A 23,860-nucleotide genomic window follows, 5' to 3' on the forward strand; every position below is an offset into this window, starting at 1 on the left:
GCATAGTGCCATTGTACAAAGGCAAAGGGGATAAGAGTGAGTGCTCACATTACAGAGGTATAAGTTTGTTGAATATTCCTGGTAAATTATATGGGAGGGTATTGATTGAGAGGGTGAAGGCATGTACAGAGCATCAGATTGGGGAAGAGCAGTGTGGTTTCAGAAGTGGTAGAGGATGTGTGGATCAGGTGTTTGCTTTGAAGAATGTATGTGAGAAGTACTTAGAAAAGCAAATGGATTTGTATGTAGCATTTATGGATCTGGAGAAGGCATATGATAGAGTTGATAGAGATGCTCTGTGGAAGGTATTAAGAATATATGGTGTAGGAGGCAAGTTGTTGGAAGCAGTGAAAAGTTTTTATCGAGGATGTAAGGCATGTGTACGTGTAGGAAGAGAGGAGAGTGATTGGTTCTCAGTGAATGTAGGTTTGCGGCAGGGGTGTGTGATGTCTCCATGGTTGTTTAATTTGTTTATGGATGGGGTTGTTAGGGAGGTGAATGCAAGAGTTTTGGAAAGAGGGGCAAGTATGAAGTCTGTTGTGGATGAGAGAGCTTGGGAAGTGAGTCAGTTGTTGTTCGCTGATGATACAGCGATGGTGGCTGATTCATGTGAGAAACTGCAGAAGCTGGTGACTGAGTTTGGTAAAGTGTGTGAAAGAAGAAAGTTAAGAGTAAATGTGAATAAGAGCAAGGTTATTAGGTACAGTAGGGTTGAGGGTCAAGTCAATTGGGAGGTAAGTTTGAATGGAGAAAAACTGGAGGAAGTAAAGTGTTTTAGATATCTGGGAGTGGATCTGGCAGCAGATGGAACCATGGAAGCGGAAGTGAATCATAGGATGGGGGAGGGGGCGAAAATCCTGGGAGCCTTGAAGAATGTGTGGAAGTCGAGAACATTATCTCGGAAAGCAAAAATGGGTATGTTTGAAGGAATAGTGGTTCCAACAATGTTGTATGATTGCGAGGCATGGGCTATGGATAGAGTTGTGCGAAGGAGGGTGGATATGCTGGAAATGAGATGTTTGAGGACAATGTGTGGTGTGAGGTGGTTTGATCGAGTAAGTAATGTAAGGGTAAGAGAGATGTGTGGAAATAAAAAGAGCGTGGTTGAGAGAACAGAAGAGGGTGTTTTGAAATGGTTTGGGCACATGGAGAGAATGAGTGAGGAAAGATTGACCAAGAGGATATATGTGTCGGAGGTGGAGGGAACGAGGAGAAGTGGGAGACCAAATTGGAGGTGGAAAGATGGAGTGAAAAAGATTTTGTGTGATCGCGGCCTGAACATGCAGGAGGGTGAAAGGCGGGCAAGGAATAGAGTGAATTGGATCGATGTGGTATACCGGGGTTAACGTGCTGTCAATGGATTGAATCAGGGCATGTGAGGCGTCTGGGGTAAACCATGGAAAGTTGTGTGGGGCCTGGATGTGGAAAGGGAGCTGTGTTTTCGGGCATTATTGCATGACAGCTAGAGACTGAGTGTGAACAAATGGGGCCTTTGTTGTCTTTTCCTAGTGCTACCTCGCACACATGAGGGTGGAGGGGGATGGTATTCCATGTGTGGCGAGGTGGCGATGGGAATGAATAAAGGCAGACAGTGTGAATTGTGTGCATGGGTATATATGTATGTGTCTGTGTGTGTATATATATATGTACATTGAGATGTATAGGTATGTATATTTGCGTGTGTGGACATGTATGTATATACACTGTGTATGGGGGTGGGTTGGGCCATTTCTTTCGTCTGTTTCCTTGCGCTACCTCGCAAACACGGGAGACAGCGACAAAGCAAAATAATAAAAAAAAAAAAAATCATGAATGTGTGTACAAACTGGAAATGGTGAAAAATGTTGTCTTTGACAAGGCTACCTTAAAGGAGTTGCTCAAATGGCATAAAAAATATCTCTCAAATGATCTTCATATGGAGAGGGAACTTAAGAAATGAAACCCCCTAATCTACACATTTTTGATTACCAAACCATTTTCAAAAATGCAACCATTATGTAAATTGAAAGGTGCCATAGTAATAGGTGAGCCAAAAGTCCCTGTGCAACTACAACACAAACAATAAAACCACTTCATTCTTATCAATAATTTACAAGAAAAATGGATTGTGACTTCTGACATGCACAATGACCAACTTCCTCTTCCCTCCCCTCCTCCCCTTCCTCCCTCACTACATGCTTGTTGGAATTGAATGCAAGTGCATCCAGGTGCTAACAGGAGTTGTAAAAATGGTACTGTCAATTGAGGCTCAAGTGTCTTTGGTGGAACTAGAGTTACATAGTGCAGACCAACATACAAACAAAGTGCAATAGAAGTTTACCGAAAAGTACCCTGACATTTCCATACCACATCACAATGCAATGCAGCATTTAATCAAAATGTTTTATGAAAACTGGATCAGTTGTGGATGTGCTGAGACCCAGCAGGCTGGCAGTAGTACCACAGAACATATAATTCAAATCACATAATGCAAAGCATGAAAAAGTCCATTTACAAACTGGCACAGCAGACAGGCGTCGCATATAGCAGCACATGTAAAGTGCTGAAGAAGCATTTGCACCATCTTCCCTATAACATTAGTGCATGAAGTGATTGAAAGGGACAACATCAAGCATGATGAATACTGCCAATGCTTTAGAGACTTTATTAGAGCCAATGGAGAGGATATTCTGGATGTCAATTTCTTTGCCAATGAAGTGTGGTTTCATTTATCCAGTAATGTTAACATCGTAACAGCCATGTTTGGTTAGCGAATAATCCACAAGAGATCAAGGGGAGACAATTACATGATCAGAAGATCTGTGCGTAGTGCACCATATCATGAAATCAGATAATTGGCCTCATATCCTTCAGTGACACAATCTACTTGGAACGTTATTGTGAGCCAATTCTTTCCCTTTCACTAGTCATTCACAAAAAGGACAAAATTGCACATGGCTAATTCCAACTGGACGGTGCTACTGCACACACAGATAGTGTCTCCATGAAGCTCCAATGCAGTCTGTTTTGGGACAGACAAATTTCAAAGAACATTTGGTCACCATGGTTGCCAGATTTTGCACCCCCTAATCATTATGTGTGAGGAGCAATGAAAGGCACAGTTTACATAAACAATGCTCACACTCTCCCTGAACTTTAGGAAGCCAGTACCAGCTGGGTTAAAGGAAGCTAGAGTCAAACCATTATACAAAAAGAATAACAGGCAAGAAGTAGGAAATTACAGACTAGTCAGTATACTAAATGTAATATCAAAAGCATGTAAAGGGTTGTTTATGATCAATTAGCAAATTGCCTAATGTCAAATAATATTATATAAAATTTTCAGTTTATGATCAATTAGCAAATTACCTAATGTCAAATAATATTATATACAATTCTCATTCAGGATTCAGGGGAAAGCACTCCACAGATACATGTTCGGTCTACCTTTTAGACTTAAAACTAATATATATCAAAAGGAAAATATACAGGACTTCTACTTTTGGACCTTCAAAAAGCATTTGACATGGTTGATCATTAAATTTTGTGTGAAAAATTACAAGCAATGGGGATAAAGTCTGTGTAATGGTTGTACTCATATCTGACTGGAAGGAATCAGGTAAAATTGATGAATATCAATCTTAGCCTTGTAGTATGTCTTGTGGAGTTCCAGAAGGAAGTATTTTAGATCCACTATTATCTTTATGCTCTGTAAATAACGTGAAAATTAGTGTCTCATGTCTACTTCTTCTTTATGCTGACGACAGTATTCTAATTGTGTCACACAAGGATGCTGTTATCTTAAATAGATCAGGAAAAGAACTTGAATCATTTAATACTTGGATGATTAATAACACACTGTCTCTTCACCCAAGAAAAAACAAAGTTATGGTGGTAGGATCTAAAAGAAAACTAGAGGTAAATAATTTTGTAATAACATGTAATGGTCAGGTAATAAAAGGAGTAAAGTCAGTGAAGTACCTAGGAGATTATTTGGACCAATGTGCCCCTGGGTAGTTATACTGTCAGTTCATAATCAAGAGAATAAATGTAAGATTTTATTTTCTATACAGACAAGCAAATGGCTTTAATTAGAAGATTAAGAAAACCTTATCTTTCTGCTTTAATTCAACCTCGTTTTGATTATGCATGTTCTTGGTATTCTGGAGTAAGCAGTAAATTCAAAAAGCAGCGACAAATTTGTCTAAACAAAATTAGATTTATTCTAGGAGTAGACCCCAAAGCTCACATTAGCTAAGAAGAGAAGGAGAAAGTAAACAAGTATATAAAATAGGGTTAAGCAAATAAAACTGAATCATGTCTTTAACACATACAACAACGGAGGGCTCACATATCTTACAGAAAATTTTCACAGGGTAGTAAATAACCAATCAATCAGGGCTAGACATAGTGAACTTAACTCTTATGTAAAAAGAGCCAAGGGAACTGCAGTTCATACCTTCTATCATATAGCTATTGAAGAACAGAATTCATTACCAAATAATATACAATGTATATTATATATGTATATTATAGTATATGTTTAATTTGTTTATGGATGGGGTTGTTAGGGAGGTAAATGCAAGAGTCCTGGAAAGAGGGGCAAGTATGAAGTCTGTTGGGGATGAGAGAGCTTGGGAAGTGAGTCAGTTGTTGTTCGCTGATGATACAGCGCTGGTGGCTGATTCATGTGAGAAACTGCAGAAGCTGGTGACTGAGTTTGGTAAAGTGTGTGGAAGAAGAAAGTTAAGAGTAAATGTGAATAAGAGCAAGGTTATTAGGTACAGTAGGGTTGAGGGTCAAGTCAATTGGGAGGTGAGTTTGAATGGAGAAAAACTGGAGGAAGTGAAGTGTTTTAGATATCTGGGAGTGGATCTGTCAGTGGATGGAACCATGGAAGCGGAAGTGCATCATAGGGTGGGGGAGGGGGCGAAAATTTTGGGAGCCTTGAAAAATGTGTGGAAGTCGAGAACATTATCTCGGAAAGCAAAAATGGGTATGCTTGAAGGAATAGTGGTTCCAACAATGTTGTATGGTTGCGAGGCGTGGGCTATGGATAGAGTTGTGCGCAGGAGGATGGATGTGCTGGAAATGAGATGTTTGAGGACAATGTGTGGTGTGAGGTGGTTTGATCGAGTAAGTAACGTAAGGGTAAGAGAGATGTGTGGAAATAAAAAGAGCGTGGTTGAGAGAGCAGAAGAGGGTGTTTTGAAATGGTTTGGGCACATGGAGAGAATGAGTGAGGAAAGATTGACCAAGAGGATATATGTGTCGGAGGTGGAGGGAACGAGGAGAAGAGGGAGACCAAATTGGAGGTGGAAAGATGGAGTGAAAAAGATTTTGTGTGATCGGGGCCTGAACATGCAGGAGGGTGAAAGGAAGGCAAGGAATAAAGTGAATTGGAGCGATGTGGTATACAGGGGTTGACGTGCTGTCAGTGGATTGAATCAAGGCATGTGAAGCGTCTGGGGTAAACCATGGAAAGCTGTGTAGGTATGTATATTTGCGTGTGTGGACGTATGTATGTACATGTGTATGGGAGGGGGGGGCCATTTCTTTCGTCTGTTTCCTTGCGCTACCTCGCAAACGCGGGAGACAGCGACAAAGTATAAAAAAAAAAAAAAAAAAAAAAAAAAAAAAAATTCAAAAACCCTGTTTCGATCAGCAGTTAGGAAACATCTTACTGACGAAGAAAGATTCTCTCAACTAAATAATTATGTATATTACCAAACATGTAAGTAGTATTATGCATGGTGTTTTTTACACGTTTTCACTGTTTTTAAGATGTGCACATGTCTTGTAAGGGGTGCAGTGGCTCCTTTGCTGACTGCTCCATCATGCTACAATACAAGGACCCTACAGGAAATAAGTTTGTAAAACTTTAGAAGGATATCCTAGTGGAAGCTAATATGTACCTTATTGTGGTGTATTGCACACATGTATACCAATATCATAATACCAGGGTCCCTGAATAAAGTCAATCAATCAACCACAAATTCCATAAAAGAACACCTCCACAATTGATTTGTCAATGTCTTTACAAACAAGATAAGATGTGTAGATGTATGTCTGCAGGCACATGGATGTCATTTCCAAAATTTGCTATAACTTGAATATGGGAAAAGCATTTGTATACATTAATGTACTGAGACTTTGAATACACTCATTGTCTTTGGAAAATGCACAGTGACCTCTGGCTCACCATGTAGATTTACCAATTCCAATGAAGCCATACATAACAGGGGTCAGCATTGTTCCACTTACAGTTTCTAAATACAAAAACAACAATCTTTCCTCACCTGATGGAAATCAAATACGATGTGAGACCTATCAGATATGATGAGCCGCTTCTGCCAATCTTTCAGCCCCTTAGCTTCATTCTTCTTGATCTCTTCAAACATTTGACCAAGGTGCACAATAACACCATTACCTGAAAGGAAAATTTTAACGAGCCTCTGTTCAGTTTACCATTATTGAAATGTACAAAATCAGCTTTTTTCAACTAAATATACAGACTATCTAGTGGACTCTGCCATTTAAATTTCTCTAGTCTCACAATTTTCTGTCCTGTGCTTTTTTCTTATTAATCCCATCACCTTTATTTCCTCACATATTGCACGCTCACAATCCAAGCACTTACAGATATCTTCAACCACTACAAGAAGACACCCCCAACATATGGAAACCTGCTTACATAATACCAACCATATAATCCTTCAAACTGCCTAACTCCCCCTTCCCCCTCTTTCTACCACCCGTAACTCTTCTGATATCTAAATTGAAAAATGATCCACAACAGAATCAAATAAAACATCCCACTCTCACCCTTACAACATGGCTCCAGGCCCAGCCATTCTGCCAACAAGCAAAACACTAACCTCATACAACATATCCTATATGGTTTAAACTAACAACAGTTAACTCCCCCCCCAAACACACACACACAGAGTACTAATGGTAACACACATCAACAAATAATCCAACAGTGTCCAACAACACATCCACACACAGAAGATACTTGAAAGCACCCTCCACAACAATCATAAAAAGTGGATAGCCAATTTCATGGCCAACATCAATGGCAGAATACTTACAATAGCTTAACCTCTAAAACACAGACTCAAAAATGAAGAACCACAAGAAATTCTTTCTCTAATCCTCTTCAATCTCTTCCTACACAGCCTCCCCATTACCTCAAAGAAAGCTCAACATGAAGGTCCTGTTATATGCAGACAACGTCACAGTCAACACCCTGACACTACAGCAGCAGCTATGAACTTTACTTTTCATATTACACAACTGGTACAATGGCTCACCCAAAACAGAATGTCTGCATCTCCAGACAAGTCATCAATCACTCTTTCAACCACAGATAAATCCTCCAGTCACCTTGAATGGGCAATCACTCCCACTGAACAAAACACTATCACATACAACACAGTAACAAAATAACGACTTTCACTCCCAACACCAATAACATCAACACAAGTAAAACAATGCCTTAACATCCTATACAAACAATTCATCCAATCCACTCTGAACTATACCTCACCTGCCTAGTCTTAAACTCTCTACAAAGCAACTGCTGTACAACAAAACTGCAAACCACACAAAATAGTACATTTTGAACAATCACTAGCTGTCTAGCAACCATAAACATTATTCAATAACATAATGAAACATAATCCCACCTCAAAATGCACAGGATTCAATTCTATGCAACAGCATTAGACCCCCTCCCAACCAAACCACTCCATAGATAACCACCAACCTATGTCGAAATAATCTTACCCCTGCTCACACTTTAGCCACCTCTATACTCATATCTCCCCACCCCTAACAAATATAACACTGACAAAACATATACACACAGAAATTATCCATCAAATACTAAATTACCCTCCCAACTCAGGCTTAAACTCCACCCCACAAGACAAAGCCATCAAAAGCAACATTACCCTGTCAAATATGTTACATTTTCCCATCTATGCTCTGGACATCATCCATCCCTATAACATCACAAACACCACTTCAACATATCTCAAGACCCTTCATGCCAACAGAGCAACTACCACAGCAAAGACACTAAGCACTTACTATCAATTAGTCTGGCACTCTTTGCACAGACATATACATCACTACACTTTATGGCCTGCAGTCCCAACCAGTGGATGTGGCTGGCTCTCAGAGTGCTATAGGAGCCTCATACAGATAGAGGAACCTGGAGCAGGAAGCAAGCATATGTTTTCTTAATCTACAATTATCCAAAGATCTCTTTCTAAGAGAGAATCCTGCTGTTTCTCAGGACCTCTTTCTAAAGGGTCCTGCAGCCTCAGAGTGTACTACTTACAGAAGCAGGGAAGTATGGACTCTTTTGGGGATAAAAGTTCTTAGATAAGGTTATACTGCCAATGATACAGCCTCACCAAAGACAGCTTTTCACTCATGGTGTAACTTCTTGCAGGCTCAGGACGCTGGCTACATCCATTAAGGAGGACCATACATCATAAAGTGAAGTGACGTGTTGTGTGTGTTTGTGTGGGGAAAGTACAGGGCTACTGAGTACTAAATGTTTGGTGTCTTCACTAGGTAGCTGCGGTGTGGGCATGAAGTGACCTGAAATATAAAGAAACAGTGTGTGGAATGTTGTAGGGATAGGTGAAGATGACAGCAAATACAGGAAAGCATATGTGGCTGATGTTTGCTGGAGAAGTGTGACTTCTGACAAAAGAATTTCTGGTGGGTTTGAGTTTAAGTATAAGTAAGCAGGGTGGTTGTTTAGTACCTGTAAGGCAATTTCAGTGTTTATGTTTTTTGTTGATGTTATATATTTTGAGAGTGGATGAAGTGTGATGTAGGAGCAAGCTTTTCATTCTACTTGGGGGTTGTTTTTAGTCACACAGTGGCTTGGGTTCCGGGAGGAGTCTAGTGCTGTTGCACAATACTGAGTGCTGAGCATGTTTAGGTGTTACCATATTCGAATCTTTGTTTCACTGAGCTGCTACTGAGCATCTGTAATTGCCAAGCAGCCAGTGATTGTTCTTAGAGCTCTATTAGGTGTGGTTTGCAATTCTGTTGTACAGAATCATCTACTACTCCAGGAGTCCCTCTATCTTCATGAACGGCAGTGTTCAGAAAGCCAGCAAAGTCCATCAAGTCATCAAGAGAAACCATAGGTTATAGAGGGAAGTGGTGTTCAGTCTCCCCATGTGGCAATAATATGAGGCGCTTGAACAGTAAGGCTTTAATGTCCTTGTCATGAGCATGAAAGGTCTTGGGATGTACTGAATCAGCACTTAAAGTAATGCTTAAATGGGCAACATCTAAAGAATAAACAGGAAAATGTGACTCTTGTCTGTCTGGGAAGTGTGGTTTTAAATGGATCTATGTCTGGTAGGGTGCTCAAGCCTGAGTTGGGAGGACAGATGTTTAGTGTTTGTCAGGCAATTTCAGTATGTACGTGTTTTGTGTCTACAACTGTTTGAGCACCTGCCATAATTTTCAGTCTATCAGTATGTGCCATACTCACTGCAATACAAGCCCTTTCATTTTAGTAATTTGGATATCTTTCTAAATTGGGTGAAATTGATAATTCTGTATGGTATTTCTTGTGCTGAAAAATTCAACCCATTTCCAGAGTCAAATTTCCTAAACATAATCTGGATTTTGTGGTATATCTGTCTATCTCTGATGCCTGTTCCCTTCACATTCCCTAAAGGAGGTAGCTATGGCAAAAGTATTACCTAACATGTTCTGTACAAGTGGATTTCACAATCCAAATATATCCATTATGCAGGGGGGGTACATATTCTAGTCATGCCTAGATCCTGGTGATACACCCCTTCCCCTCATAAGCCTTGGCCACAACCACAGGCCACACATGCTTTGATCTTTTTGTTTGATTTAGAGGCAATCCCTATCACATGTAGAATAATATAAATATGAACAATACATTAAAGTGCATACTCTTTTTCATCTGCTTTCATAACAATATAATATCTCATAATATCTCATTGTTCCCTTGCCACCAGTCAAGTTAATGCAAGTAAAATTTATTGTTTCAGAATTATTTTGAAAGCTCTCAAAATTCCACACTACCATAAACATACACAAAAACATCCATAAATACTTACCTATAACTGAGACTGCAGAGGAGTTAATAATGCCAGATGGGAGAATATGAAAGTCATACTCAACATCTCCAACTACCACTGTGTGACCTGCATTGTTGCCTCCCTGTATCAAATTCAGAGATAATTCTTAATGTAATTAGACTCTATGGCAACATCAAATAAACTCTGTATCAGCATTTCATTTCAAATAAATCACATTTGAAAACTTATCACGAATAAAGTTAATCAGATTAATTGTTCAAGAAAAGCAGAGGCAGACTAAAATCAATATCATCACATGACAACTAGCAATTATTCGTACTCTTGCTTCCATCTGATCCATTAGGCTAAAAACGAATCTTTTCTTTTCCCTTGTCTATGACTAGGGATTGTACATGGGGTTTAAAAATAAGAAACTATAACCTTTTTACTTACTTAAAGATATCACAATTAATACATTTTCTTAAACTGGACCAAAAACATATAGTCATTGTCAGTTAAGTGATAATCCTACTTGTTTGTCATGATCTGATAAAAGTGTTCCAATTACTAAATGATTTTGATAACATACACAACAATTTCTTCACCTTAGACAAAGGCTCACTCACCAGACATATTAGTACAAAGATAAAAGGACAAGATAATAACAATTTGGGCAAAAGCTTATCTGCATACAGAATGGTGGAACATTGGAATATACTACCTCCAAAGTAGTAAACCTAAAGACCATAAATACCTTTAAATCAAGGCTAGACAAGTACTTCACAGACATCACTTATCAACTAGGAAATCGCACTCCATAGTCTGCTTTTTCATAATCCAGCCACAGAGCAAACTGATAGGGATTTTTTCCAGTCTACACTTCCCTTTAAGATTTTCATGGCAGAATCTTACCACATGGCAAGGCTTGTTTTTTAACATCTTTTACCTTCCAGCAATTAAGCTCAACAGAAAGGAATGTTTGTTATCCTCTTTCTACTATATATACAATTTATCCACAGATATAAATGGATGAGGAATGATAGAAGAGAATAGTAAAAGGCTTTAACTGTCTATGTGGCAGTGAATAAAAGACTGAGAAAAGCCATACTAGATGCTAAGTTGTGATAGGATTCTTTGGAGACTGACCATTTCACAGTTCTTGTGGGGATGAAGATCAGGGAGAAGTGGAAGTATAGTGCAAGGAAGAATGGAGAGGTAAAAGAGTTGGTAAGTAAGAAGATGAATCAGAAAAAATGCAGGGAGGAGTCTGAAAGGGCAGTAACTGAAAGCTTAAATGGAAGTGCAGTGAATGTAGGGATGCAGTCATGTGCGAATGAGGTGTTTAAAATGTAATGACAAATACTATAAAGTTGTAGAATTAGTAGTTGTATATAAGGTCATTAGATACAGAAGGAAAGCAAAGAAAAAGTAGATGAAGATTTTGGAAAAGTTAAGTGAAAAGCTTTGGAATAATAAGAAACTACACTGGAAGGAGGTGAAAAAGGAAAGGGGTGAATGTAAGAGTGGAAATGTTAATGTGAGAAGTAAGGGACTTGCTGAATCAAAAAGATGAAGTGAAAGAAAGATGGAAAGAGCATTTTGAAGAACTGATGAATGTAGAAGGGGAGGCAGCACTTGTTACATGTATAGGTATGGAGGATAGAAGGAAGAGAATACAAGGGCTTATAGCAAAAAGGGAGGCAAGGAGGGCATTAATGAAAGTGAAGATAGGTAAAGCACCTGAAGTGGATGGGATTACAGACGAAATGCTGAAGTACGGAGGAGGAAGTGTAATAGGGTGGAATGCATCTGATATGTTATTTAGATTGGAAACAAAAGGTTATGCCTGAGGGATTAAGTGAAAGCTATATTGCTTATTTACATGAAAAGGTGCAAAGGATGTATGTAGCAACTATACGGGAATAAGTCTTAAGTACACCACTGAAAGTGCATGCAAGAATGAAGATTTATAAGTGATGGGAGTGACTGAATACATAGTAAGTGAAGAGCATGGGGGTTTTAGGAAAGGCAGAGGATGTGTAGATCATTTGAGATTTTTGAGGAAAAAGTTGACCATGGGATGGCCATGGTAAAGTATCTAGTGAATAGTAAGAAGTTGTATGAAACTTTTATATATCTGGAGGAATTGTATAAGGGAGCCAAGTGGAATGTTTTATCGGATATGTTAAGGATATGTGGGGCATGGGGGCAAACTGTTGGATGGTGTGAAAGCCTTCTACAGACAAGCAAATGCATGTATGAGAGTGGATGGACAGTTGAGTAAAAGTGTGGGTATACATGGAGGTGTGAGGCAGGGCTGTGTGATGTCATCATGGCTCTGAGTGAAACAAAGGTCAAGGGTAAAGGGGAAGAGTGGTTTGGGAATGTCTAGGGAGTAAAGTCAGGGTTGGCAAGAGGACAAGAGCAAAGGAAGGAGTAGCACTACTCCTGAAGCAGGAGTTATGGGAGTATGTCATACAGTATAATGGTCAAAGGGCGTCATTGGATTACCTGTTAATTGACAGGCGTGTAAAAGAGAGACTTTTGGATGTTAATGTGCTGAGAGGCACAGCTGGAGGGATATCTGATCATTATCTTGTAGAGGCAAAGGTGAAGATTTGTAGAGGTTTCCAGAAAAGAAGTGAGAATGTTAGGGAGTAGAGAGTGGTGAAAGTAAGTGAGCTTAGAAAGGAGATCTATGTGAAGAAGCACAAGAACAGATTGAGTGATTGAGTGTGGAATAGCAAAAGATGAGAGCAAATGACATAAGGGGAGTGTGGGAGGAATGGGATGTATTTAGGGAAGCAGTGATGGCTTGTACAAAAGATGCATGAGGCATGAGAAAGGTGGAAGGTGGGCAGATTAGAAAAGGGAGTGAGTAGTGGGAAGAAGAAGTAAGGTTGTTAGTGATAGAGAAGAGAGAGGAGGAGCTTGGACAATCCTTGCAGGGAAGTAGTGCAAATGACTGGGAGATGTATAGAATAAAGTGCCATGAGGTCAAGAGAAAGGTGCAAAGGTTGAAAAAAAAAAAAAAAAGGACAAATGAGAGTTGGGGTGAGAGTATCATTGAATTCTAGGGAAAATAAAAAGATGTTTTGGAAGGAGGTAAACAAAGTGCATTAGACAAGAGAACAAATGGGAACAGTGCTGAAGGGGGCAAATAGGGAGGTAATAACAAATAGTGATGAAGTGAGGAGGAGATGGAGTATTTTGAATGTTTGTTGAATGTGTTTGATGATAGAGTGGCAGATACAGGGTGCTTTGGTCAGGGTTATGCGAGAAGTGAGAGGGTCAGAGTAAATAGTTTGGTAAACAGCGAAGAGGTAGTGAAAGGTTTGTGGAAGATGAAAGCCGGCAAGACGGTGGGTTTGGATGGTATTGTAATGGAATTTATTAAAAAAAAAGTGAAGACTGTGATGATGATTGGTTGATAAGGATATTTAATGTATGCATGGATCATGTTGAAGTGCCTGAGGATTGGTGGAATGCATGTGTAGTGCCACTGTACAAAGGGAAAAGGGATAAAAGTAAGTGTTCAAATTACAGAGGCATAAGTTTGTTGAGTATTCCTGGGAAATTATATGGGAAGGTATCAACAGAAAGGGTAAAGGCATGTACAGAGCATCAGATTGGGAAAAAGCAGTGTGGTTTCAGAAGTGGTAGAGGTTGCGTGGATAAGGCATTTGCTTTGAAGAATGTATGTGAGAAATACTTAGAAAAACAAATGGATTTGTATGTAGCACTTATGGATCTGGAGAAGGCATATCAGAGGGTGGACAGAGATGCTTTGTGGAAAATTTTAAGACGATATGGTGTGGGAGGTAAGTGGCGAGAAGCAGTAAAAAGTCTTTACCAAAGATGTAAGGCGTGTGTACGAGCAGAATGAGAGGAATGTGATTGGTTCCCAGTGTATGTCAGTTTGCAGCAGGAGTGCATGATGTCTCCATGGTTTTTTAATTTGTTAATGGATGGGGTGATTAGGGAGGTGAATGCAAGAGTTTTGGAGAAAGGGGCAAGTATGCAGTCTATTGTGGATAAGAGGGCTTGGAAAGCGTGTCAGTTGTTATTTGTCGATGGTACAGCACTGGTGGCTGATTCGGGTGAGAAACTGCAGAAGTTGGTGACTGAGTTTAGTAAAGTGTGTGAAAGAAGAAAGTTGAGAGTAAATGTGAATAAGAGCAAGGTTATTAGGTACAGTAGGGTTGAGGGACAAGTTAATTGGAAGGTACGTTTCAATGGAGAAAAACCGGAGGAAGTGAAGTGTTTTAGATATCTGAGAGTGACTTAGCAGCAGATGAAACCATGGAAGCGGAAGTGAGTCACAGGGTGGGTAGGGAGCGAAGGTTCTGGGAGGGTTGAAAAATGTGTGGAAGGCGAGAATGTTATTCGGAGAGCAAAAATGGGTATGTTTGAAGGAACACCAGTTCCAACAATGTTATATGGTTGCGAGGCATGGGCTATAGATAGGGGTGTGCAGAGGAGAGTGTGGAAATGAAATGTTTGTGGAAAATATGCGGAGTGAGGTGGGATGATCGAGTAAGTAATGGATGGGTAAGAGGTGTGGCAATAAAAAGAGTGTGGTTGAGAGAGCATTCCTACTCATACACATGCATTACATCATCAATAAAAGCATTTCACTGCTTCTAACAACTTGCCTCCCACACCATATATTCTTAATACCTTCCACAGAGCATCTCTATCATATGCCTTCCCCAAATCCATAAATGCTACATACAAATCCATTTGCTCTTCTATGTATTTCTCACATACATTCTTCAAAGCAAACACCTGATCTACACATTTCTACCACTTCTGAAACCACACTGTTCTTCCCCAATCTGATGCTCTATACATGCCTTCACCCTCTCAATTAATACACTCCCATATAATTTCCCAGGAATACTCAACAAACTTATACCTCTGTAATTTGAGCACTTACTTTTATCCCCTTTGCCTTTGTACAATGGAACTATGCATGCATTCCGATAATCCTCAGGCACTTCACCATGAGCCATATATACATTAAATATCCTTACCAACCAGTCAACAACACAGTCACCCGCTTTTTTAATAAATTCCACTGTAATACCATCTAAACCCGCCGCCTTCCCAGCTTTCATCTTCCGCAAAGCTTTCACTACCTCTTCTCTATTTACCAAATCATTTTCCCTAACCATTCTCACTTCACACACCACCTCGACCCAAACACATTACATCTGCCACTCTATCATATAACACATTCAACAAACCTTCAAAATACTCACTCCATATCCTTCTCACATCACCTCTACTTGTTATTGCCTCGCCATTAACCTCCTTCACTGATGTTCCCAATTGTTCTCTTGTCTTACGCACTATATTTACCTTCTTCCAAAACATCTTTTTATTCTCCCTAAAAAGATAAGTATTTTGCTTTGTCGCTGTCTCCCGCGTTAGCGAAGTAGCGCAAGGAAACAGACGAAACAATGGCCCAACCCACCCACATACACATGTATATAGGCACACGTCCACACACGCAAATATACATACCTATACATTTCAACGTATACATAAATATACACACACACTCATATACATATATACACATGTAAATAATTCATACTGTCTGCCTTTATTCATTTCCATTGCCACCCCGCCACACATGAAATAACAACCCCCTCCCCCGCATGTATACAAGGCAGCACTAGGAAAAGACAACAAAGGCCACATTCGTTCACGCTCACTCTCTAGCTATCACGTATAATGCACTGAAACAACAGCTCCCTTTCCACATCCAGGCCCCACACAACTCTACATGGTTTACCCCCAGACGCTTCACACGTCCTGGTTCAATCCACTGACAGCACGTCCAACCTGGTACACCACATCGTTCCAATTCACTCTATTCCTTGCACGCCTTTTACCCTCCTGCATGTTCAGGCCCCGATCACTTAAAATCTTTTCCACTCCATCTTTCCACCTCCAATTTGGTCTCCCACTTCTCCTCATTCCCTCCGCCTCTGACACATATATCCTCTTGGTCAATCTTTCCTCACTCAACCTCTCCATGTGACCAAACCATTTCAAAACACCCTCGTTTGCTCTCTCAACTACACTCTTTTTATTACCACACATCTCTCTTACCTTATTATTACTTACTTGATCAAACCACCTCACACCACACATTGACCTCAAACATCTCATCTCCAGCACATCCACCCTCCTCCGCACAACTCTATCCATAGACCACACCTAGCAACCATATAAAATTGTTGGAGCCACTATTCCTTCAAACTTACCCATTTTTGCTGTACAAGATAATGTTCTCGACTTCCACACACTCTTCAACGCTCCCAGAACTTTTGCCCCCTCGCCCACCCTATGATTCACTTCCACTTCCATGGTTCCATCCGCTGCCAAATCCACTTCTTCATATCTAAAACGATTCACTTCCTCCAGTTTTTCTCCATTCAAACTTACCTCCCAAATGACTTGTTCCTCAAACCTACTGTACCTAATAACCTTGCTCTTATTCACATTTACTCTCAGCTTTCTCTGTCACACACTTTACCAAACTCAGTCACCAGCTTCTGCAGTTTCTCACATGAATCAGCCACCAGCACTGTATCATCAGAAAAAAACTGAATCACTTTCCAAGCTCTCTCATCCACAACAGACTGCATACTTGCCCCTCTGTCCAAAACTCTTGCATTCACCTCCCTAACAACCCCATCCGTAAACAAATACAACAACCATGGAGACATCAAACACCCCTGCCGCAAACCTACATTCACTGAGAACAAATCACTTTCCTCTCTTCATACACAAGTCTCACATCCTCGATAAAAACTTTTCACAGCTTCTAACAACTTCCTTCCTCCTGACACCATATATTCTTAATACCTTCCACAGAGCATCTCTATCAACTCTATCATATGCCTTCTCCAGGTCCATAAATGCTACATACAAATCCATTTCCTTTTCTAAGTATTTCTCACATACATTCTTCAAAGCAAACACCTGATCCACACATCCTCTACCACTTCTGAAACCACACTGCTCTTCCCCAATCTGATGCTCTGTACATGCCTTCACCCTCTCAATCAATACCCCTCCCATATAATTTACCAGGAATACTCAACAAACTTATACCTCTGTAATTTGAGCACTCATTTTTATCCCCTATGCTTTGTACAATGGCACTATGCAAGCATTCCGCCAATCCTCAAGCACCTCACCATGAGTCATACATACATTAAATAACCTTACCAACCAGTCAACAATACAGTCACCCCCTTTTTTAAGAAATTCCACTGCAATACCTATCCAAACCCACTGATTTGCCGGCTATCATTTCCCGCAAAGCTTTTACTACCTCTTCTCTGTTTACCAAATTATTCTCCCTAACCCTCTCAGTTTGCACACCACCTCGACCAAAACACCCTATATCTGCCACTCTATCATCAAACACATTCAACAAACCTTCAAAATACTCACTCCATCTCCTTCTCACATCACCACTACTTGTTATCACCTCCCCATTAGCCCCTTTCACTGATGTTACCATTTGTTCCCTTGTCTTACGCACTTTATTTACCTCCTTCCAAAACATCGTTTTATTCTCCCTAAGATTTAATGATACTCTCTCACCCCAACTCTCATTTGCCCTCTTTTTCACCTCTTGCACCTTTCTCTTGACCTCCTGCCTCTTACTTTTATTCATCTTCCAGTCATTTGCATTATTTCCCTGCAAAAAATCTTCCAAATGCCTCTCTCTTCTACTTCACTAATAATCTTACCTCTTCATCCATCCACTCACTAAACTTTCTAATCTACCCACCTCCCATGCTTCTCATGCCACAAGCATCTTTTGCACAAGCCATCATTGCTTCCGTAAATACATCCCATTCCTCCCCCACTCCCCTTACGTCGTTTGTTCTCACCTTTTTCCATTCTGTACTCATTCCCTCCTAGTACTACCTCACACAAGTCTCTTTCCCAAGCTCACTTACTCTCACCACTTTCTTCACCCCAACATTCTCTCTTCTTTTCTGAAAACCTCTACAAATCTACACCTTCGCCTCCACAATATAATGATCAGACATCCCTCAAGTTGCACCTCTCAGCACATTAACATCCAAAAGTCTCTCTTTCGCGCACCTATCAATTAACACGTAATCCAATAATGCTCTCTGGCCATCTCTCCTACTTACATACGTATACCTATGTATATCTCTATTTTTAAACCAGGTATTCCCAACCACCAGTCCTTTTTCAGCACATAAATCTACAAGCTCTTCACCATTTCCATTTACAACACTGAACACCCTATGTACACCAATTATTCCCTCAACTGCCACATTACTCATCTCTGCATTCAAATCACCCACCACTCTAACCCGGTCTCGTGCATCAAAACTACTAACACACTTACTCAGCTGCTCCCAAAACACTTGCCTCTCATGATCTTTCTTCTCATGCCCAGGTGCATGTGCACCAATAATCACCCAACTCCATCAACTTTCGGTTTTACCCATATCAATCTAGTGTTTACTTTCTTACACTATATTACATACTCTCACCACTCCTGTTTCAGAAGTAGTGCTACTCCTTCCCTTGCTCTTGTCCTCTCACTAACCCCTGACTTTACTCACAAGACATTCCCAAACCATTCTTCCCCTCTACCCATGAGTTTCATTTCACCCAGAACCAAAGCATCCAGGTTCCTTTCCTTAAACATACTACCTATCTCTCCTCTCTTCTCATCTTGGTTACATCCACACACATTTAGACACCCCAATCTGAGCCTTCAAGGAGGATGAGCACTCCCCACGTGACTCCTTCTTCTGTTTCCCCTTTTAGAAAGTTAAAAATATTTATTTTTCTATTAGACTTTGTCGCTGTCTCCCATGTTAGCAAGATAGCGCAAAGAAACAGACGAAAGAATGGCTAACGTGGGAGACAGCGACAAAGTGCCAAATCCACTCAAAGATATCTAAAATACTTCACTTCCTCTAGTTCTTCTCCATTCAAACTTATTTTTCTTTTTTTTTTTTTTTTTGCTTTGTCGCTGTCTCTCGCGTTTGCGAGGTAGCGCAAGGAAACATGAAAGAAATGGCCCAACCCACCCCCATACACATGTATATACATACGTCCACACACACGCAAATATACATACCTACACAGCTTTCCATGGTTTACCCCAGACGCTTCACATGCCTTGATTCAATCCACTGACAGCACGTCAACCCCGGTATACCACATCGCTCCAATTCACTCTATTCCTTGCCCTCCTTTCACCCTCCTGCATGTTCAGGCCCCGATCACACAAAATCTTTTTCACTCCATCTTTCCACCTCCAATTTGGTCTCCCTCTTCTCCTCGTTCCCTCCACCTCCGACACATATATCCTCTTGGTCAATCTTTCCTCACTCATTCTCTCCATGTGACCAAACCATTTCAAAACACCCTCTTCTGCTCTCTCAACCACGCTCTTTTTATTTCCACACATCTCTCTTACCCTTACGTTACTTACTCGATCAAACCACCTCACACCACACAGTGTCCTCAAACATCTCATTTCCAGCACATCCATCCTCCTGCGCACAACTCTATCCATAGTCCATGCCTCGCAACCATACAACATTGTTGGAACCACTATTCCTTCAAACATACCCACCTTTGCTTTCCGAGATAATGCTCTCGACTTCCACACATTCTTCAAGGCTCCCAGAATTTTCGCCCCCTCCCCCACCCTATGATCCACTTCCGCTTCCATGGTTCCATCCGCTGACAGATCCACTCCCAGATATCTAAAACACTTCACTTCCTCCAGTTTTTCTCCATTCAAACTCACCTCCCAATTGACTTGACCCTCAACCCTACTGTACCTAATAACCTCGCTCTTATTCACATTTACTCTTAACTTTCTTCTTTCACACACTTTACCAAACTCAGTCACCAGCTTCTGCAGTTTCTCACATGAATCAGCCATCAGCGCTGTATCATCAGCGTACAACAACTGACTCACTTCCCAAGCTCTCTCATCCCCAACAGACTTCATACTTGCCCCTCTTTCCAAAACTCTTGCATTCACCTCCCTAACAACCCCATCCATAAACAAATTAAACAACCATGGAGACATCACACACCCCTGCCGCAAACCTACATTCACTGAGAACCAATCACTTTCCTCTCTTCCTACACGTACACATGCCTTACATCCTCGATAAAAACTTTTCACTGCTTCTAACAACTTGCCTCCCACACCATATATTCTTAATACCTTCCACAGAGCATCTCTATCAACTCTATCATATGCCTTCTCCAGATCCATAAATGCTACATACAAATCCATTGGCTTTTCTAAGTATTTCTCACATACATTCTTCAAAGCAAACACCTGATCCACACATCCTCTACCACTTCTGAAACCACACTGCTCTTCCCCAATCTGATGCTCTGTACATGCCTTCACCCTCTCAATCAATACCCTCCCATATAATTTGCCAGGAATACTCAACAAACTTATACCTCTGTAATTTGAGCACTCACTCTTATCCCCTTTGCCTTTGTACAATGGCACTATGCACGCATTCCGCCAATCCTCAGGCACCTCACCATGAGTCATACATACATTAAATAACCTTACCAACCAGTCAACAATACAGTCACCCCCTTTTTTAATAGATTCCACTGCAATACCATCCAAACCTGCTGCCTTGCCGGCTTTCATCTTCCGCAAAGCTTTTACTACCTCTTCTCTGTTTACCAAATCATTTTCCCTAACCCTCGCACTTTGCACACCACCTCGACCAAAACACCCTATATCTGCCACTCTATCATCAAACACATTCAACAAACCTTCAAAATACTCACTCCATCTCCTTCTCACATCATCACTACTTGTTATCACCTCCCCATTTGCGCCCTCCACTGAAGTTCCCATTTGCTCCCTTGTCTTACGCACTTTATGTACCTCCTTCCAGAACATCTTTTTATTCTCCCTAAAATTTAATGATACTCTCTCACCCCAACTCTCATTTGCCCTTTTTTTCACCTCTTGCACCTTTCTCTTGACCTCCTGTCTCTTTCTTTTATACCTCTCCCACTCAATTTCATTTTTTCCCTGCAAAAAACATCCAAATGCCTCTCTCTTCTCTTTCACTAATACTCTTACTTCTTCATCCCACCACTCACTACCCTTTCTAATCAACCCACCTCCCACTCTTCTCATGCCACAAGCATCTTTTGCGCAATCGATCACTGATTCCCTAAATACATCCCATTCCTCCCCCACTCCCCTTACTTCCTTTGTTCTCACCTTTTTCCATTCTGTACTCAGTCTCTCCTGGTACTTCCTCACACAAGTCTCCTTCCTAAGCTCACTTACTCTCACCACCCTCTTCACCCCAACATTCACTCTTCTTTTCTGGAAACCCATACAAATCTGCACCTTAGCCTCCACAAGATAATGATCAGACATCCCTTCAGTTGCACCTCTCAGCACATTAACATCCAAAAGTCTCTCTTTCGCGCGCCTGTCAATTAACATGTAATCCAATAACGCTCTTTGGCCATCTCTCCTACTTACATAAGCATACTTATGTATATCTCGCTTTTTAAACCAGGTATTCCCAATCATCAGTCCTTTTTCAGCACATAAATCTACAAGCTCTTCACCATTTCCATTTACAACACTGAACACACCATGTATACCAATTATTCCCTCAACTGCCACATTACTCACCTTTGCATTCAAATCACCCAACACTATAACTCGCAAACGCGGGAGACAGCGACAAAGTATAAAAAAAAAAAAAAAAAAATATATATATATATATATATATATATATATATATATATATATATATATATATATATATATATATATATGTTCCTTGATACCTAAGGCTGGGATGTGTGAATGTAACCAAAATGACAAGAAAGGACAGACAGGTAGTATGTTTGAGAAAAGGAACTTGGCTGTTATAGCTCGATGGGAGACAAAGCTTAAGGGCAAAGGGGAAGAGTGCTTTGGGGTTGTGTTACAGGTAATGTAAGGGGTTAGTGAAAAGGCAAGAGCTAAGGAAGTTTAAGCCTCCACTCCCACCCCTCTTAGTTGCTAACCATGACATGCAGAGAATATGTGGGAAATAATCTTTCTCCCATATCCCCAGGGGTAGGATGTATGTTGCAGAGCTTCACTTGCTTGAGGTTACATAGCAAATGAAAAGTCATCTTTGGGGAGGCTTTATTATTGGGAATACATTAATGTTCAAGAAATTCTCACTCCAGAGGAGTCCACATTCCCTGCTACTGGGAGTGGTGCTGCTTTGGGCTGGGGAAGCCCTTGGAAAGAGGTCCTGGGGTAATCATGTGAAGCATCTGGGGTAAACCATGGAAAGTTTTGTGGGGCCCGGATGTGGAAAGGGAGCTGTGGTTTCAGTGCATTACACATGACAGCGTGAGACTGAGTGTGAACAAATGTGGCCTTTAGTCCTTTCATAGCGCTGCCTCACAGGGGGATAGGGGATGCTTTTTCATGTGTGGTGGGGTGGTGACGGGAATGAATAAAGGCAGCAAGTATGAATCATATGTATATGCGTATATATGTATATGTCTGTGTATGTATATAAATGTATATGTTAAAATGTTTCTGTTTCCCCTTTTAGAAAGTTAAAATACAAGGAGGGGAGGGTTTCCAGCCCCCCACTCCCATCCCCTTTAGTCGCCTTCTACGACATGTGAGGAATGCGTGGGAAGTATTCTTTCTCCCCTATCCCCAGGGATATATATATATGTATATTAATTCATTCATAGATAAATACCACAGGACCGATATATGTAAAAGAATCTTTGTGTTACTGAGGATCTTACATAAGGCTTCTGCATCCCAAGGCTGCACTTCCTCCAGTAGCTGGGAAATGTTGAATCCAATGAAGTAAAAAATTCTTTGACTAGCATATACCTCCAATAATACAGCCTCACCAAAGGTGACTTTTCACTCATGGAGTAGCTGCAAACAAGCAGAGTCGTAACATGTATCTGTATGAGCAAATGAGACCATTTCTTTGTGCCAGGTGCTACCTCATTGATATGGGAAACTGCAAACAGTATAAAGATAACACTAATAATAATTAATACTGTTTCACAATTTATAATTGATAATGTTTCCCAATTCAGCTAGTATTATATACTTTCAGATAGCATTACTAACTACATGTTCAATAATTATTTGTGAACTGACTGTACTTTGTGGCCAAGATTTCTAATGGACTTCTCCAGGAGGGGCTTACAAGTGGTTGAGAAGTGTTTAGCACATCATATTGGAATCTTTTTAAAATAGGATACTGAACTTGTGCTTTTCATTGCCTTAGGTTAAGCAAAAGTAATTTTTGAGAAAGAATTATTTGGTATTGATTGTAGAAACATAAAGTACAAGTAACTTGTACTTACATTATATCCTTTGCTGAATTTTGCTTTAGTGTGCAGTAAGGAATTACATTCCAAAATAGCTTATCATGAAATTTAAGAAAGAAAACTCATTATGAGGCACACTGCTTAATATTCTTTTATACAGTGAGATAGAATGAAAAATTTTCCCTGGGGATAGGGGAGAAACAATACTTCCCATGTATTCCCTGCGTGTCGTAGAAGGCGATTAAAAGGGGAGGGAGCGGGGGGCTGGAAATCCTCCCCTCTCGTTTTTTTTAATTTTCCAAAAGAAGGAACAGAGAATTGGGCCAGGTGAGGGTATTCCCTCAAAGGCCCAGTCCTCTGTTCTTAACGCTATCTCGCTGATGCGG

General features: G+C 40.5%; 1 protein-coding gene across 1 annotated transcript in view; it reads right to left on the bottom strand.

The window, feature by feature from the left end:
* Positions 1-23,860, bottom strand: part of Adss (adenylosuccinate synthetase) — a 418,041-nt gene that overhangs the window by 330,331 nt on the left and 63,850 nt on the right. The window contains exons 2-3 of the mRNA XM_071672269.1: positions 10,113-10,215; positions 6,279-6,409 (exon numbers count right to left, since the gene is read on the bottom strand). Coding sequence (XP_071528370.1) covers positions 6,279-6,409; positions 10,113-10,215 — 234 coding nt within the window. The remainder of the gene's footprint in view (positions 1-6,278; positions 6,410-10,112; positions 10,216-23,860) is intronic.

Source organism: Panulirus ornatus, chromosome 17, assembly GCF_036320965.1.
Source record: "Panulirus ornatus isolate Po-2019 chromosome 17, ASM3632096v1, whole genome shotgun sequence".
In the NCBI taxonomy this organism is placed as follows: domain Eukaryota; kingdom Metazoa; phylum Arthropoda; class Malacostraca; order Decapoda; family Palinuridae; genus Panulirus; species Panulirus ornatus.